Raw genomic sequence first — 18,810 nt, 5'->3', positions numbered from 1 at the left:
ACTTGGTGTTCCCCTCATAATGATCATTTCATACTGTGTTCATGGACAAATACAAATACCATTGTATACGCAATGCCCATTTTGTCGTGTGTGTTTTGACACCACTGGCGTTTGTTTTTCACGCAGAAAAAATAAATATAGGATTGTCAAGTATAAAAGTTATCTTAATAAACCCGATTTTGATCCGAATGTAGGTTTACAGATATATTTCTGTCGCCGGAATTCATCATGCTTAGTCTCCATTAAATTAATGTTTTTGGACTGTTTAAACACACGCTGCTTTGTAAGATTATGTCCCTGCAGAATGTCGCTTCCAACATCACATCTTCTCTGAAAATCGGTGCTCACCAGATCAGGGTACAGCAAATTAGATTATTTTCCGAAGCCCAGGAATGCAAGAAAATGCACCATGTAAGAAAGTTTAAGTTCATAAAATGTTAAAGAGCTTTATGTATTCGTTGCCTAAATGATAGTTTTGAACTTTAGGAGCGGTACCGAGAGAAGCATAGAGGGTAAATCTGAAGATTTTATAAGATATGATGCGTTGCACATCAAGATAAATGAAGTCAAAATGGTACTTTGATAACACTGAAACGTTAACTCTACGGATAGTGAAGAGATATTCCAGTGATACGCGCTCAGAAATTGGCATCTATGCATATTAGTCCAACTTTTAGAATATATAGTGTTATTCAACCTCCAGGTTACAAAAAGCAGAGCGATTACCTGTTTCCCGCCCGTCAATCTGAACTGTCATGGAATATCAAAGAAAAGTACGTGCCTTTGAATGTGCTGCTTATGGTTATTTCTTTACGTTGTATAAATAAATCAAGAGAAATTAGATGTGAAATATGAAATAGTAGAGAAAAGTCTTTGGTTGTTTTATCTTTTTTTTTTTGTTTCTTCCATTTTAGTTTTTCTCATGCAGTTATTTGATGCTGGATCTGTGAGTCTTCCTGACTGGCTGGCGTGTGAAGACTTGTGGAAACCCACGCGAGCGGTGGAATCTAAAAACACGATGACAGATAAGTAGAAAACAGTGGAGAACACTTGGGTAGCAGCTTTTGAATTTTGTGGATTTTTTTTTTTTTTTTTGTAGTCGTAAGATTCTCGTCACTCATAACTTTCAAATAGTCTACACGTTGGGAGAAAAACTGTCTCAGTCAAACCTGCTTATTACAGCTACGTGAAGCTGTCCCGTCTTTGTGTAATTAACTATCTTTGGAATCTAAAAAAAAGAAAAAAGACACGGCCATTGTGCTGTGAGTTACTGAAAGCGAATTATCAAGTTTCCTATGAAAATTAATGTTTTTTTTTTTGTGTGTAAACGGGTAACAATTTTTGGAATTTAAATCAACTTTCTTGAAATATAAAATTATAACAACATCTTATATGTATATCCCGTTGAACTTGGACGTCGCCAACTGACTGTTATTGTTAATCATCTTCCGAACTACAAAAAAGCCCACTAATCTATATTTCATGCCGCTAACAGGTATGTAACAAATTTGTGAGGGATATAGTGGGGATCTATCATACTGTTACGCTATCTAAGCTCCACCTGGTGTAGGATTTTTAAATACATTATAAAACTCCAGCATAATGAAGGTGCGTTAAAAACTAGTAATTCTGACATCATCACAGCATCATTAAGAGTCCGGTGACCTTCAACTGTACCGACTGTGTACGTAAACAGAACTTCATACTGAATGAAGCCATGGATATAAGCACAAATTATACATTTTAATGCAGATTTTCTCGATTTTTATCATGTTTCAAAATGCTCTGAAAACATCGATAGAGACAAGAACCGCAAAAAGAACGTTTCAGACGGATATTACTTAGAAGTAACCTACCTTACAAAGAGATTCTGGATGAAGGACATGAAAGTAAACCAATACAAATGAAGGCATTTATAAAGACTTTAATTGGAAAACATTTATTTGTGGTATTTGTTATGACCATGGTTGGGAAAGTGTTTTTCTTGCGGGGTGACAGGACCCAGGGATAGTCACTTCTGTGACCTGTGCAATCACTGCTTTTCAGTTCCAAACCACATTCCCGTTCCCTTTTGTTAAAGGGACAAAACCTGCTGTTATAAAGCACTTTGAGTTGGGCGTTAAGGAACCGAGTTTGGTTACTGTTGTAGGCGACGGAGAGTCGGCTGTATTTAGAATTACAGCACGAATTCTACTGAATTGCACGACTTTCACCATATCAAAAACTGAAGTAAACTCTGTTTTCCTTCGCCCCCTGTTAAAAGCTGCCGCTGTCATATAAGAACATGTTACAAGTTACGTGTTACATGTTACATGTTTGCTCTGTGCTGCTTCATTCCAATGGTTACGAAAAGGCGTGGTGAGCAACTTTTTTTTTCTGTAGAAAATGCCATGTGAAGAATAATAATATCACAATTGACATTTTCGAAGGGATTTATTAACTTGTCAGAGAAGCATCTGTCCCGGTGGGTGTAGAACGACGTCGGCAGCCGTATGGTTAAAATAATTTAAATGTTGAACTGCTCTCCTGAGTCGTCGGTGCAAGCAAGGTTAGTTGGTTTCTATGAAAAGTTTGAAAACGTATACTGTAATATTTTGAATTAAAGAGATTTCAAAACCATATTGCAGCTGTTTCATTGCATTGATTTTGTCGGAAAATACAGTACCTCGAGCTTGTCGTTATAATAAAGCCTTTTTGGTTGAATACCAAGTTGTTGTGGTCCATTTTCGCAGCACTGTACTGTAAAGTACTCGTTTGCTCGTTTCGGCATCAGTTACCCGCTCTTTTCGCTTTGCCGGACGAAGTGAACACGGACGTAGTCAGTCACTGTTACATAATTACTTTTTTAACTTTAATTGGGTTTTTGCACCAAACCGCCATAGATGATGATTTTTTTTTTTGAGCCCGGCCTTCTTCACCGAGCAAACATAACACAGTCAGTGTCTGAAATCATCATGTTGTTGGGAAGTTCAGCATCTTTCAAACTAAACGAAAAAGAGCTAAACGTGAGATCCGCATTAACCAGCACAGCAGCAGCAGGCAGTTTTCGTGTGAATGATGTAACGCTCCAATGTTTCCTTTACTTACGGTAAAATATGAACGGTAATTCATTATTAAGCACTGAGGAAAAATAGCCGCGTAGTCAGTTACAGCAAAAATCTTTTGAACATCGCCTTTTTGCCAAACATGTCCAGGAGAGACCATTATTCGTCAGTTGTGCAAACGCGTCATTAAAATACACACCGCGCCACAGTCCGCCTTTCAAAACAAGGCAAATGTTCCGGGCCGGAAGTGGCGGACAGCGAGCGCGCGCCTCAGCCGCGCACACCGGCGCGCGCGAGAGGGAGGCGCTGACTTGAAAGGGCCGGTACGATACGAAGAATCATTTCGGAGCACCTGAAAATAATTCCTTCACTTTCTAGGGAAGATTCACCAGTTAAAGACGTGTATAAATATTAGGAATCCCACAATAGTGATGTTCAATAACAGCGAAAGCCGTGGTTTTATGGGTACCATACAATCCTCTAAAATCAGTGCAACCAGTCTAAATACCTTAGGTCTTAAGAGATGATTTTCTCTGATGCCCATCAAACACAAAAATAAAAAGCAGTCAACGGTGGCAGGTACCACACTGCTTAGTATAAGAAATTACTTTGAAATCAGGATGCAGTAGGAGTTAATTGAAGTTGGTTTGGTGATTCACCCAGCAGGTCCTGGTCTTGTCCTGTGGGACATCATAAGGAGAATAAGACAGGAATATGCTTTTTGTGTATTTGCACGAGATCCGAAAGAAACTTTTTAGGATATTCTGTTCAGTCATTTGAATTTTATGGATGGAGAAACTATGGCGCAAAGATATGAGGTAGCTTATGAAGATCACATTGCTAAGGTGGCTGTTCTTCATGCCTTTTCCATCCTTGAAGCAAGATAAGACTGATTAAATAAATTAACTGTTGTATTTCGATATCACTATATGTATTAAACAGGGGGTGAAGTGGCGCAGCAGGTTTGCCTGGGTCCCGCTCTCCGGCGGGTCTGGGATTCGAGTCCTGCTTGTGGTGCCTTGCGACGGACTGGCGTCCCGTCCTGGGTGTGCCCCTCCCCCTCCAGCCTTGCACCCTGTGTTGCCGGGTTAGGCTCCAATTTGCCGCAACCCCGCTCTGGACAAGACGTTTCAGACAGTGTGTGCTCATGTATTTAAAAAAAAAAAAAAAGACATCAAAAGAATACATCATCATTATGAAACTACAACCTTTGTGAAACAAAGAACATTAAGTGGGCAAAGATCATCAGAAATCAAGTATCACAAGAATCATTCATATTCTAAAGCATAGTTAAATTTCAAAAGATATTTTCTTAAAATTTTGAAATTGCTCTTCTCCTGAGTGGTTGAACAATACACATCCCATTCTGTATGTTCAGCATCTTAACCAAATCACAGAACTGTTAGAGGTGTATCTCAGAACTGAGGTTGCAGGTTTGAATTCCACCTTGTGCTGGCCCCTAAGATGCTGAATTGCTCCAGTAAAAAAAAAAAAAAAAAAAAAAAAGTCAGTTGTACAAATGGGTGAATCGGTTGCTTTGTAGAAGAGTGTCAGCTAAATATATACATGTAACATATAATTTTTTCTACCTACATGAATGTAGCTTCACACTTCTTGCCTAGCTAAGCTGTACAGGTAAATATTATGCCTCACAGAAAACCAGTTTTAAAGACAATTGTCCTCAGTAAGAAGAGAACATGAGACAACCTGTGAACCTCAATTGAGTGTTACAAGATCAGTTATGATTTTGAGTTTACTTACCTACATTTACTCATTTAGCTCACGCTTTTTCCCCAAAGCAACTTACAGTGTTAATATAGTTACAATTATTTACCCATTTATACAGCTGGGCAATTTTACTTGAGCAATTCAGGGTAAGTACCTTCCTCAAGGGTATTACAGCCGGAGGTTTGAATCGAACCTGCGATCTTGGGGTCCAAAAGGTATCAGTTCTTACTGCTACATTACCAGTTATTCCTATAATGAATAATAATAAAAATGGATGAAATTTCATTGTCACACACCAATAAAGTGCAAATAAAGGTTCTGACAAAGTGTACTCTGCAATTTGACATATTTACTACATAATCTGGAAAATTTCCCAAAAATGCTAAATGGATTTATAGAACATTTTGACAAATGTTCTGAAAACATGAAAATGTAAATTCAAGAAAATACAGTAAATACAAATTCTAATAATTTGGTTTCTCTTACACAGTTCTCCTTTCTAACTGTGGTTCACTGAAAGACTGCATTAAGGTTAGGTGTCAGAATATAATGCAACAGTGCATTAAACATGGTACAGCAGACACCTATAGGTACACACATCCATAATCAGTGCTCCATGGTCATCAAGTACATTAAATCCAATGCACTGATCAACATTATTACCTAAATCAAAACGAAAGAAAACATTTGCTTGAGATAAATATTTGAGAGTCAAATATTATCATGTCAAAAATCTGTTCTTTCACACGTGTAACTATGAAACAATGTCATTTGCAAAAACTAAAAATTTTGCTTAAGATACAGGATTAAACAGTGCACTGATCTCCCTTTTGAACAGTAGGAGAGGAAAAAACTAAGCATAACCAAACTAACATGGAAAGAATCATGGGCTTATGAGCTTTGAAATCTCATGTTTTAATAATAATGGGGAAAACATACATAATATACACTACTGATAACACACAATTCAAGTGACTGATCTGAAAGCCCCCAAATAAAGGCCACAGAAAATATAGTTTGGAATCTCAACATATGTCTATATTAACACTCTGGAGCCAAAAGTACAAAATTGTAAGGGGGGGGGGAGAGAGTCTACAAAAAAATCTACACATGCCAAAATTAAAAGCAAAACATTTCACCAGCAAAAAGTTATTTGCTGCACTGCCTGTGTTTTGGCCAAAAATGTTACAGCTGCAGAGTGACATCCAACTGAAACCCGGTATATTTACACCAGGACCACTGTATAGGTCGTGACATCCGCGCCTGCGCGTCAAACATTACAGTCTAGTGACAAAAGTGGACAGTTTTGACTGCAGCACTTTTTAGTAACCCAGTGGTTTCCCCACACAGCCAGGTAATGTGGGCGAGGACCACTGTCATCGGCGGTATTTGCGAGGGTATCTGCTGTATGGTGCCGGGCGCTTCTTCTCGGGCGGCTTGTTGTAAACGTATGGCGAGGGGCCCGAGTATTCCTCATCACGATTTTCTTCCATCATCTGCAGCTTTGCTTCAATGGCACGGATTTTTGCATTGACACTAACCAGGGTCAGCATGAAAAGAAAGAGTAAAAACTATTCACTTACAAGCTAAACTCCTCTATTCCAGCAAAGCCACTCACTTTCACAATAACTAGAAGTTAGGCAAAAATTGCTGCAAATGAACACATTTGAAATTAGACTAATTTATTTTATGTAAGTTTTGAAATTTAAGTCATTATTTTATACTGTTCACTGTGCTGCTGCCTCACAGAGGCTGTGCTGGCATAGGTTCAAATCCACCTCTGTGTGTGTGTGTGTGTGTGTGTGTGTGTGTGTGTGTGTGTGTGTGTGTGTGTGTGTGTGTGTGTGTGTGGAGTTTCCATGTTCTTCCCATGTCTGTGTGGGTTTTCTCTGGGTGCTCTGGTTTTCCCCCATGGTTACAAAGACATACAGTTCAGGTGAACTCACACTCTAAACTGAAATGTGTGTGTGCGGCTATCCTGCAATGGACTGGCATCTTGTCCAGGGTGTACCCCCGTCCAGACTGCCAAACTGCTCCAGACTGCCACAACCGTCACCAGTATAAGCGATTAAATGAGAGCGAGTGAGTGAGAGTATTTTATGACAGTGTTGTTTAGTGTATTTCTTACTAGCCCAACATAAAAATAAAACCTTAGTCTGGTGGACTGCCATGCAGAACACCTCTTGCTTTCAGTATGAAAATTGAAAAGTAAATCCATTCTGCTCCAAAATAAATCTTCTTTGCAAACATTTACTTCAGTTAGTCTTAGTAACTTCACTGATGCCTAAAGTGTGTTTTCTTGTAGGATGCAGCCATCATTACAGATGCTAACTAGTCACCAGATCTGTGACACTGGCAAGGAGCATTCCGGAGCCAGCTATGGACAGCTGTCTTATCTGAAGAAATCAAAGTCTGGAGTTCCACAGTCTAATCGTTCAGTTATTGTTTGTATGTTGGGAGCATTAGTTACACTTGGTAGTACTGTACTTTGTTTCAGTGTAATGCAGTGAATTTATGGCAGTGACAAGTGGAAGGTGCAACATAGGTTCCTGTTGCAGGAGGTCTGAGCATGAATGGTGTTGGGAGTGGCTTCTGGTGCAGATCTGGACATGTGCAGTGCTAACCTTAGGGTAGTGGGCATCTCCTCTGCACTGGACGAGGGCTCGAGGCTAGCAGGCAGAGTCTTGTCACCTCTGTACTGGTCGAACCTCTGATGGAAATCAAGCCAAATAAACATAAAAATAAGAACATTAAGACACTTATCAGTTGAATGAATTATCTGTTAAGGATGGACATGTATGAATGTGATGGGTCTTAGACACTGATCTCAAAATTTTCAGTAAATGGAAAAAGCAACCATTTCTGCTTTATTTAACTAAATTTCTCAGGTTTAATGACTTTGCCATGTAGCAATAGATTTACTCTTCTCAGTGTAAACCTCTCAGAGGAACTTTTTTTTAACTGCTGGATATTTACTGAAACAGTTTGGGTTAAGTACTTTACTGAAGAATAAAACAGACTTTCCACTATTAGACCAGCTGCAAGGTGATTCCTACGGTGTTTCCTGTTCCAGACTCCCCCTCTACAAGACGCCAGTTACCCTCCCCAAAAGGCCTCCTGTCCAGAGTCCCGTTTCCTAAGGACTGTTGTCTCTGGCTTGTTCGCCCACTTGTTTTTTAGCTACGGACTTCAAAGCTGTCAAGAATTGCTATGGCAGCAGAAAGCTCATCTGGAGAACACTTCTTCAATAATGTTATCCCTATTAATAGGTCTGGCCAGTAGGACTAAATCACTATTTCATAATACAGTATATTCGTCGGACAGATGCCACAATGTACTGCCAAACAATCCTTTAAGATACTATTTTGCGATTACGCAACCTGACAATGAAACAAATACTAACTAAAAGTGTTGCTTTATTTGTATTATCACACATTTATCCTAACACATATTTAATCAAACCCCTTTTTTTTCATTTTAACATGTTAAAACACAAGTTTCACATTTACCTTAATGTAAATCCTCACAGATACCACAATGTTTAATATTGATTTATTCATTTAACTGACACTTTTTTCTAAAGCAATATATCTAGTTACAATTATGTACTCATTTGTACAGCAGGGTAATTTTAGACAGGAGAAATTAAGGGTACAATAGCAGGAGGTGGGATTCAAATTTTGGCCTGTGGTTGCAAAGCAGCAGCTCTAACCACTACACCACCTGCTACCCTGCCTGCTTTCTAGAAATTTATTAAAACTCTGAATCATTGTCTAAAATCTTGCCTACCTGTAGAAAGTTTATTCTGAATGATTGATACATCTGTCACGTAAAAACTTTTGCAAAATTCCTTTTGCAGTTTATTTTGTAAGTTTTACTGCCCAAGTGCTTTTACTTACAGATAGTGAAAGAGATGGAAATCCTTCTTGATAAGCAATAAAATGTGTGTTTTGTGTTGCCAATGAATAATAAAATAGATATCATCATTTTTATGAGTTAATTGTTATTTTAGCAAGATTAGAGACAGGATTACCAACTCGCATTCGGTGTAAGATGGCCTCAGGAAGAACCTTATTTGTTTAAACTGGCATCAAAATGAACATCCAAACAAAATATTTTAATTTGCTTCAGTTATTGGCATTACTATATTCCTATGCCCTACAAACAAATATTCCAGTATTATATAAACAACCCAAAATGACCCTCTTAAGAATACTTCTGTATATAAAGCATATTTTTATGCAAAAATATATCTATAATTTCTTGTCTTTAGATTTCACAAGGGAAACTCAATAGAGCATAACAGCTGCAAAGAATATAAAGCGACAGTAATGTGATTAAGGAAAGGGGCTTGAGACCGCAAAGCTTTAAGTTAATTTGCCAGGAAACACATTATTCCATTACACTGTTCCAACACACATATAGTTTTTCGAAGTTACTTCAGAACACATACTCAGTTACATGAAATGATAAATTGTAAAGCTGTAAGTACTGCATCTTGTTAGCTATACAAATAAATTGCATTAAAAAGCAGAAGTATTCCAATTCTGATAGATGAATACTTGCACAGTCTCTGATGAAGACACGGTAAAAAGTTACTACATACAATCCGATGGAATGTTCTTTTTCAGGGCTTGAAAAGCACATATACTATGGTGCTTTGACAAACACTGAGTATATAGGCAGACCAGAAAGACACAGATACTACTTAACAGTACAGCATTGACAAGTTATGGGGTTATAACCCTTGGGGGCTGAAACCAGAATCAGCTGCCACATATTGTTGTCAACAACTCTGTGCCGTTAACCTTGACCTGAGCCCCTTGCCCCACTCCCCGTGGCTGTGGGGGGGTGGGGCCCAGCACAACCAGTACAGGATTTCCTCACTCCACACTGAGCCTATTCTTAGTCCCGTTTGCTACTGTTCAACAGTTCACACTCTTATTAACAATCTCTGAACTGATGACTACTACACCTCTGGCTATACACAAAGTGTTGAGCTAATTGTTATCAAGTGCTTGTGGCTATGGTCCTGAATCCTCACGACCTGCTTTGCTTTGTGTGCTTCATGCATGACAGCAGCCAATTATTTCAGTTACTGGTTACTACCTGCTCCAAGAAATCACAGTACATGAATAAACACATTACAAAGATTTTCGTACTCCAAAAGGACTTGCGTATGAGCAAAACATTCACCCTAGTGTATGAGGTTTTCCAATCTGAAGGCAAGAATGACAATCCCCAATAAATATTGCCACTTTAGGTCAGCAGAGATCTTACAGATATCTTCCTGGTGAGACGCTGACCTTCTCATGTGTGCTTGCCCATAGTGAGAGCCCTGTGGGACATTTACCTTTACCTGTGCATGGGCCCAGCGGACCACCAACTTCTTGGATAGGGCCAGCTTCCCATTGAGGCACTGTATGGCCCGTTCAGCCTCCTAAGGTAAGAGCATTGCCAGAATGTTTGTTATTATTGTCAGAATTAAAACCACCACATCACCATAAATACAGCACAGTTCAAGAAGAATTATATCTGGACTGCAGTCTTTTTAACTCATTAACAGAAAAACACTCCTTATTACAAGGAATTGAAGATGTACTGGTGATAGCACATCACATTAGGATAGAATGTATAGTTGTGGGAGAGCTGTGTGCAAAAAAAAGATCGAAAGGATGACACTAAAACAAAAAAGTTTTTAAAACAACTGCATTAACATTTTTTACATGGCAATACTAAAAATTCTTTGGCTTGTGAGAAGATGTATGGCCTCTTTTTAGCAGTTTAAGGTAAAAAGAACATGATCACAGCACTGCGTCAGGAGCACTTGTGAATGAAGTGCTCCTGACAGGAAGGATTTAAAATAATTTTGCAACTTTTTTTGCCTTTACAAAAGGGCTTTACTAAAGATTACCTCTAAAGCAAAAACTCACTGCTTTTTTACCACCATTGATGTCAAATATCTTAAAAGTAACATTTTTTTAAACCAAGGAATAGATTATTTTAATAATATACAATGATAACTGAACCCCCTCACAATAGGAATTCCCCTAACAGGATGATTTTATGGAATGAATTAACCCTTTATGTGAGGTATGGGTATATAGGATGACAGGCAGGATACACCCAAGATGGAATGCCAGAGAGGTTATACATGATCTATTATAAATAAATCAATTTTATTCTGAGATCAACTTTCAATTCTTAAAAAGAAAAGATTTAAAAATGCAGGCTTGCCTCTTTAGTCTGAAAGTTGACAAAGCAGTACCCCCGGGGTTGACCTTCAAGGGGGCCAGACTTGTGGAAGAGGAAGTCAAACTGCTTCACCTTCCCAAATTTCTCCAGCAGCTTCACAAGATGGTATCTACAGGTGTGAAAACAGGGCTGTTCAATGCATGCCTTAACGCACCTACGACACCCCTTATCCAAACATCACTTAATTCAAAAATGAATACTGAAAGCAGACATATAAAAAAGACATTGCATTTTATTGTGGAACAGGATTCATTTCACTTTTAAATGACTTAATTACAGCCACATGTCTTTACACCTTTTGGTAGACATAAATCTTTAGACAAAACAACGAGGAGGATACAAATTAGGGAAAATGAGAAAATATAAAGGAGGAAGTCAAATTTCCCACTAGTACAAACTTAAAAAACACAGAATGTGAACTACAACAGCACAGTGTTTAACTGCATTTCAACAACCTTTCTTCCCATCCGTTATTACTGTATTCTAAGCCAACATCTGAATATTTGTGGCTCAGATATTACAGATCCTCTGTCAAACATCTGCTCATTTGGCAGATAAATATGTGCTACATCAGTACAATCTGCTCTATTATATGAATTTTACGTTATTACAGTTAAGTTTGGACGTAATAAGACTTCTGCAGTATTTCGTGGTTTTCTTTTCCCAATCATGTCAGACAATTCAGTCAAATAAAATATTTAAATTCTTATTGTAAATGTATTCCCAAAAATATTCCTCAAGATTTTATAACCCTATCCTAAACTCTGCAGCCATTCCTAACATACTGGTCTCAATTATTCATTAATTCATTTTATTCATTATCAGTAACCTCTTTTCAAATGCAGGGTTACAGTGCTTCAGAGCTTCTCCCAGATGTATAGTCAGCACTCATATAACAATATACTACAATGAAAAACCAACACAGTCCTTTTTTTCCATGCAGTGGGTTTATTATCCAGTGCAACTGTATTTCTGTTGATTAAGTGGTCATTCTGCTTCCATAATTACCTGTTTTTCTTATGCAATCTTCATAGATGCAATAGTACAACCACAGAGATGCAGACAACCGTGCACTAATTATTCTTAACAACACAGTTACCATCCTCAATATCGGTTCAGAGCAGTCATTCAACACATCAACTAAGACGGAATAAACACTCATGGATACAATTAAGACAAAGTTTCTGGTCATAATTTTTGTAAGCTACATGGTAAAAATGGAGGTACTTCCTATTATAATGAAGACCATCAATTTAACAAACTTAATATCAAAACTGAAAGAGATTCAATATTACTCATTCATACTATAATTAATTAATTTATCTGACACACTAAAATTTAAACATCTACACAGAGATGCAATTTTAACCAGAGCAAATCAGGGATTATACCTTCGTCAAGGGCACTACAGTAGGAGGCTGCAGCTCTAACCACCATGCCACTTCACAGGAGCTGAAGCTGGAATATAGGCGTGTTCTGCCAAGCCTCTGAAGAACTTTAACATGGATTATGAGAACATTCCATGTGTATTATTCTGTATACACACACACACACACACACACACACACACACACACACACACGTTATCTGAAACTGCTTGTCCCAAGAGGGGTCGCAGCGAGCCAGAGCCTAACCCAGCAACACAGGGCGTAAGGCTGGAGGGGGAGGGGACGCACCCAGGACGGGACACCAGTCCATCACAAGGCACCCCAAGCGGGACTTGAACCCCAGAACCACTGGAGAGCAGGACCCGGTCCAACCCGCTGCGCCACCACACCCCCCTTAACACAAACCCATTTGCTTCACATAAATATGCAAGTATCAAGTATACACCTATACAATAATAAAATCAATACATTTATATGTCTATCTTTTCCCCTAATGACTCGGTCACAAAACTAATTTTAAAAAAAATTAAGTCAGGTGACTACAAAGAATAACAATGATTAAACAACAAGTCAATGAACTTGTTTTTTTTCCTGACTGACAATTTAGCCCGTCTGGGAACAGCGTTGTGCAAGTACCACAGAGATTGTTGGGATGTCTTTATTGTTTTGACCATGGTTATTTTTAATCCTGGAGAGGTATGAATGGGCAAAGTGGGGTTCTGTATGTCATACAATGGCTTTCCCTGGCTTCCCTGGAGCTCTCTCCAGGGTGTGTTTCGCACTTTCCCAGACTCCACCTCTTCAGCTTGCACCAGGGGCCCTTCCTGTAAAGGGGAGGATTGAGAAATTGATAGCCCCTAATACACTCAGGCCACTCTGGCTTGAAACAGACCTCAGTGTGGTTCTCAAGGGGGCCATCAAATCCAGATAAGAAACAAAACGGATGTAAACTGAGGAGAAATCCCTGGACTCCAGGGTGTTATTCCAAAGTGCACTTTTGAGACAACGGAGATGAACTGCAAGCTCTGATAAGGCTGCTTCATCTGATGTCCTGTGGAGGACAGGGGGTTATACTCCATGCAAAAGATTTACTTTTACATAAAGGCTTCCATTCCGTAAATGTTGATATTACAAGAGTTCAGAATAACAAGCCCTGGACTGAACTGCCTGCTCACACTTACAAGAACAGAAATTTTAATTCAAAATACAAGCCTTGGTGACTCTGAGCAGGACTTAAGGTCGTTCTTCCAAGCATCCCAGCTGTCTCACAGGCACGTGCCAGCTCACAAGGATCTCTCAGAAACCTTCTGACTTTTTATCAAGTCTAAAACAATAACTGACTGCAATAATGAGTCCTAAAGCAAAACAACTTTTAAAGAAAGTACTAAACCATGCTGAAATGGCAAATTCATTCATGCATTGACTATTCCAGCACAGGACTGCCATGGTCCAGAGCCATGTCCCAGAGCATGAGGCAAACTCCTGAAGTGCAGCTTTGGACTGTGGGAGGAAACCAGATCACCTGGAGGGAGCTTAGCTTAACACTGGGAGAACAAATTCCACACAGACTAGGCTGGATTCAAACCATGTCCAAACCCACAGCCCAGGAGATATAACATGCCAGTGATACTTGTTTCACCATTTGCTGCTCGAGAAAAATTACGAGAAGAACAAAATAAATACAGAAAATCACAGCAAGACAATTTATAATATGGAAAGGGGTTGAAAAAACAGAGCGTGCAAATGTGTTATGTACAAATGATTTTAAATACTGTGGATGTTAAACCTGGATTTAAAGGTGTCCAGAGTCTGATATTCTGGATTTGGTTGTGAATTAGATTTCTCTGTGCAAGGCAAGAATTCTGCATGTTTGGGGGGGGAGGAATACAAACTTCTTGGCTAAGGAACACAGCTTTCCCCCATTTAAATTAAAGGCAATTAAAACTACTTTTACCAGAATTTAACTTATGAGCAGATTTTCAAGAATTATGTTCATTATGTGAAGGAAGTCTGTAATCGGTGCCTTATTTGAGGTAAGGAATTTCTAACAACACACAACTCCTGCAGCTCCACATCACGGTTCTGATGAAACTGGTTAGTAGTTGTTTTCCTCTATGGAGAATAAATGAAAAAAACTCACTCACAGAACACATGCATCACAAAGCCTTGAGGAAAGCTGACAAGGCTTGTGAGGGGTAAACACACATTGCACCAGAGGCAGAAACATAGAACTGGCAGTTCTGGTCAGCAGCTGTGAAGGAGAAACACAGAGGTGGCCTTCCCCTCCTTTTCCCATCAGCCCTGCCCCCTTGTCTGAGTGCTCTGTTTGGTGATGCCCTGCCAAGATTACTCCTACAATACAAACAACCTGCGGACTACACTAAATCCATCACCATCCCAAAGGAGACTTCGGCTGAGAAATGACCGGTCGCCTTGCCAGTCCTCTGCACATGTGCAGCCTGCCATCTATGAAACGTGGTAGGCAGGATTGTGCGTGTGGCTTTCTCTGCCTTGGGGGAAATCGTGGTGGGGGTGGGGGGGGGGGGGGTGGTGGCTGTTTAATGCTCCTCCCACAACATGTGTCTCATTCTTACATATCTGATAACAAATAAGCGCGTTTCAAAAACGTAAAATGCATGAAACATTAACCTGCTTATCCTTTTGCTTATATTCAACTTAAAGAAGAAGCAAAATTAAGTGTTTAACTGAGTTCTGTATACACTCATACCCAAGTTCCTGCCTACATTTCTAATAACTATGTGGGTGTTCACCAATATGTTGAGAGGGAACATCTGGAAAAACTTGTGTTAGCACATATATAGGACCAAGACAATCCAAAGCCAACTCCTATACATAGGGAGGCATCTTACATTTAAAGTCAATCAGTATGAAATACTCTATTCATAAGTGGTTTCATTTTCACCCTACAAAGCTGAATTTGTTCAGTAAACAGACTACTCCTAAGTCGCTTTTAACCCTTTTCTGTCTGGTAGTATGACAGAAGTTCTTAAAATCGGTCACTATTCCCCCTGCACACAAAATTTTTGCTGCTGCTCACAGAAGCAGTTTCACGGGTATCAATGTCGCACTCCACATCAACCATAACAACTGGCTTGTTATTACCAGAATTCATCAAATTATTGACAATACACTGGGCATAGTCGACGCCATCGGAAACGGATCACATAGATTTGTATCATTTCAAATGGTTTAAACTTGGGGCACCAAAGCTTCTTTCTTCTGATGAAAGATACCCTAAAAATGGTTTTATCAGCATTTATTTAAAGTGTTCTGTATTGTTTTGCACCATCTGTATCCTTCCCTTTACCACTGCCAGTGTTTCAGATAAAGTATTAGAACAGTTAACATAAAGTAGAAAAACATTTTACTTGAAATTTCAACACTGCCCTTAATTACCTTCTTTTCTGCCTTTCACAAGTTGCTCCCTAATCTAAGGCATGCCTGTAGGTGAATAATACCCTTGTGAATCTGAACTGCACAGCTGTATGCTGCCTCCAGGAAACTCTGCAGTGGGCTTCCTATAACAAACACTCCCACCATGTGCTCTAATTAATCTTACCAATCACCAGCCCTGTTTTTATTCCACCGGATTATAAGGGAAAAGTGACCACAAGGGTATGAAAATGTCCATCTGGACAATGGCACAGGCCAGACCGTACATTTTCCAGGAGTCTGTAAAAGGAATTGAAAATTTTGTGTGTTCCCCCCTCTCATTTACCATAAACAGTTGTTGCAGACTGGCAGCCTTAGCATTAGGTGAGGGGCAAACTGACAGGAACCAACAATCCCTGTCATGTGGTCTATAGTGTTCCTTTACCCAAATCAAAAAAAATCGATCCATCATGTGGGCTGAGCTCGTTGGGCATCAGACACCACGGAAGACGGCGAGCGGAATCTTTGTCTTACTCTGTGATTTTGGGGTCGATGTTTCCGATCCACAGGCGATGTCCCTCCTGCGACGAGCTCTCGGACAGTATGGAGGCATTCTCCAGCGTTTCTGCAGCTGACTGCATGGGTTTCTGTAGAGACGCAAACATGTTTTTTCAAAGAAGTTCTCAAACAAACCGAGTGCTAACACAACCACATCTAAGGCTTCTCCGAAAATCTCCTCTAACCCTCATCAAGATATGAAAATACTTAATTACATGAAAGCAGAAAAGCATTTCATTTTTGTTCTGTAATACTTGAAAGGCACACGCTGTTCGTAATACATTGGTGAGCATAAAAGATCATTTTTCAGGAAGTGTGAAAGCAGTCGGGGGGCGCGGTGGCGCAGTGGGTTGGACCACAGTCCTGCTCTCCGGTGGGTCTGGGGTTCGAGTCCTGCTTGGGGTGCCTTGTGGCGGACTGGCGTCCCGTCCTGGGTGTGTCCCCTCCCCCTTCGGCCTTACGCCCTGTGTTACCGGGTAGGCTCCGGTTCCCCGTGACCCCGTATGGGACAAGCGGTTCTGAAAATGTGTGTGTGTGTGTGTGTGTGTGAAAGCAGTATCCCTTAAAAATCAACATTGTGCAACTTCAGAACTCTCTCCGGTGTCACATTAAGGTACCTTTACCATATTTATGCCCAAAGGACATAAATTTTCATCCAGGGAAAATGCAGTACTGTAACACACCCTCCTGCAGTACAGTAACAGGAAAAGGAAGAAATAAACTAGAGAATACTATGAACTAGGTCTACAGAAACTTGGGAAAATCGCATGCAATCAATTTAAATGTGATTTCGATTAACTGAAATATCGTGTTTATGATGAGGATGACGTAATTATTCCGGGTTACATGTCATGTAACATGATTAAGTAACTTGGTCAAACAATAATAAATAGATTCTGTGTAGTCTAGACTGTAAATTAATTAAAATTGGTCCGCACCCTCCTTCCTTCCTGCTCCTTCCTTGCTTGAAACTATCAGTGAAGTCACCTCGTTAGCAATGCATTCACCTGTCTCGTCAAACAAATATACACAGTAAGTGCAAGTATTTCAACTTTATTATGTAGGATTTTCAGAAGTTCGTTCGTTGGCTCAAATAATAATTAGCTGCATAATTTAATGCATGATAGTAACTAGCTGCAATTCATAAATAAAAAAAAAATGCTACCAGGCAATCACACTACTGTTTAAGATATAATCGTGTAATAAACTGAATGGTGTGTTAATCCTGCCTTAGTCGACAGCGGCCACCTATTCATTTAAACTAAAACTGAGGGTCAGCGCGTTAGCAACCGCGGCCCGCAAGTTACCGTACCGTGTACTTCTTTAAGTCGCTCTTTTGATTGTGCCACTGCGTTCTCGTTGACTCTTTATGTAGCTCACCTAAACAATATTGTTATTATTAATGTAGGGCTACCGTTCTCGTGGAATTTAAGTTAAGATATGGTTCCCAAACTACAAAACAACAACAGCAACACCGAACGCTGACGTTTCCCACTAAATGACGTAATCAGTCAGTTGAGGTCTTCGCTGATTGGACGAGGCCGGATTACGATTCGGTCTCACAATGATGACGCACTAAAATATTCGTCAACGTGACATAGTGGGCATGTGGAACAGTTGGAAAATCACACTACAGTAGATGTAAAGTCAACTTTATGAATGTTCTTTTATATAAACGTAGGCAATCCTAAACAAATTATGTGACAGATGTAAACTGATTTTTCTATGTATTAAATTAATTTGATTTTCTCCTGCGATTTACATTCATTCACCTGCTGTGTCGTCCGTTGCATCTAGGATCTACGTAAGTAAAATAGACAGCAGATTATATTTTATTTTACCAACCTTATAATGCTTTAGGAGTTTCTAGTGTGCCATATGAGTTTGTTTTTATTGCGTTGCAACTTTTTATTTACCAGCAGCTCAGCTGTCAGTTGATGTCGAGTGCCTGAGCGGGTATGAATGAAGGTCATGTGTTATTTTTTCCACATCATAGTCATAGTTGTGTGTTTTGGGGTGGAAAAATTGTAAGTGTGTATATATGGACAGTGTGTTGAATGTTTGGTATTTACAGAGAACGTCTCCGACGGATTGCTGTGGAATGAGGTGTGATGTGACTGCCGTTCCACTTCCGCTTCAGTGTTGCACATGGAATCATGGGAGACTGGAGCACCAATCAGATCTTTGCTCTCAGACAACACTAAACTAAATTCCACATTTAAATTCTCCTTTTGTTTCATTTCAATATGGATTTCTAATTAAGCTTTGCTTTCTAAATCCAGATGAAATTACACATATAATAACTGCATGTATTTTATTGACATTTGTTCATTTAGCTGACTGACAATGTTAAGATATATTTTTAGAATTATTTACATTATTAATTAAATTAATTACATTATTTATAAAGCCAGGTAATTTTACTGGAGCAATTTAGGGTAATT

General features: G+C 39.4%; 2 protein-coding genes across 9 annotated transcripts in view; one reads left to right on the top strand and one right to left on the bottom strand.

The window, feature by feature from the left end:
- Positions 1-5,205: 5,205 nt before the first annotated feature.
- On the bottom strand, positions 5,206-17,864 carry rbm18 (RNA binding motif protein 18). Of its 2 annotated transcripts, none has more exons than XM_018755763.2 (6): positions 17,679-17,864; positions 16,343-16,455; positions 11,010-11,136; positions 10,132-10,212; positions 7,397-7,482; positions 5,206-6,308 (listed from the first exon to the last, which is right to left on the bottom strand). In XM_018755763.2, the coding sequence occupies exons 2-6, from the start codon at positions 16,447-16,449 to the stop codon at positions 6,149-6,151; spliced, it is 561 nt and encodes a 186-aa protein (XP_018611279.1). In that variant the 5' UTR covers positions 16,450-16,455; positions 17,679-17,864; the 3' UTR covers positions 5,206-6,148. The 2 variants fall into 2 exon arrangements, with proteins under 2 accessions (XP_018611279.1, XP_018611271.1); XM_018755755.2 differs by having other exon boundaries at positions 5,207-6,308; positions 10,126-10,212.
- The window catches only part of mrrf (mitochondrial ribosome recycling factor), an 18,939-nt gene continuing 17,458 nt past the window's right edge, over positions 17,330-18,810 (top strand). For 2 of the 7 annotated variants that reach the window (XM_018755707.2, XM_018755701.2), the window contains exons 1-2: positions 17,944-18,043; positions 18,164-18,170. In XM_018755707.2, coding sequence (XP_018611223.2) covers positions 18,022-18,043; positions 18,164-18,170 — 29 coding nt within the window. In that variant the 5' untranslated portion in view covers positions 17,944-18,021. Of the gene's footprint in view, positions 17,399-17,934; positions 18,171-18,810 lie in introns of those variants that run through there. The other 5 variants (XM_018755730.2, XM_018755715.2, XM_018755723.2 and 2 more) reach the window with 4 other exon arrangements.

The sequence above is a fragment of the Scleropages formosus genome, chromosome 6 (assembly GCF_900964775.1).
Source record: "Scleropages formosus chromosome 6, fSclFor1.1, whole genome shotgun sequence".
Lineage (NCBI taxonomy): Eukaryota > Metazoa > Chordata > Actinopteri > Osteoglossiformes > Osteoglossidae > Scleropages > Scleropages formosus.
The sequence above is the reverse complement of the archived record's forward strand: the minus strand, read 5'-3'. Positions and strand labels throughout refer to the sequence as shown.

Bases quoted from the DNA above. Each gene is read 5' to 3' on its own strand.
- rbm18 (XM_018755755.2), bottom strand. From the start codon at position 16,449: ATGCAGTCAGCTGCAGAAACGCTGGAGAATGCCTCCATACTGTCCGAG. The intron at 7,483-10,125 runs GTAAATGTCCCA...GATTTCCATCAG, and splicing joins GGGCCCATGCACAGGTAAAG to AGGTTCGACCAGTACAGAGG. The intron at 6,309-7,396 runs GTTAGCACTGCA...GACCCTGGTTAG, and splicing joins GAGATGCCCACTACCCTAAG to TGTCAATGCAAAAATCCGTG.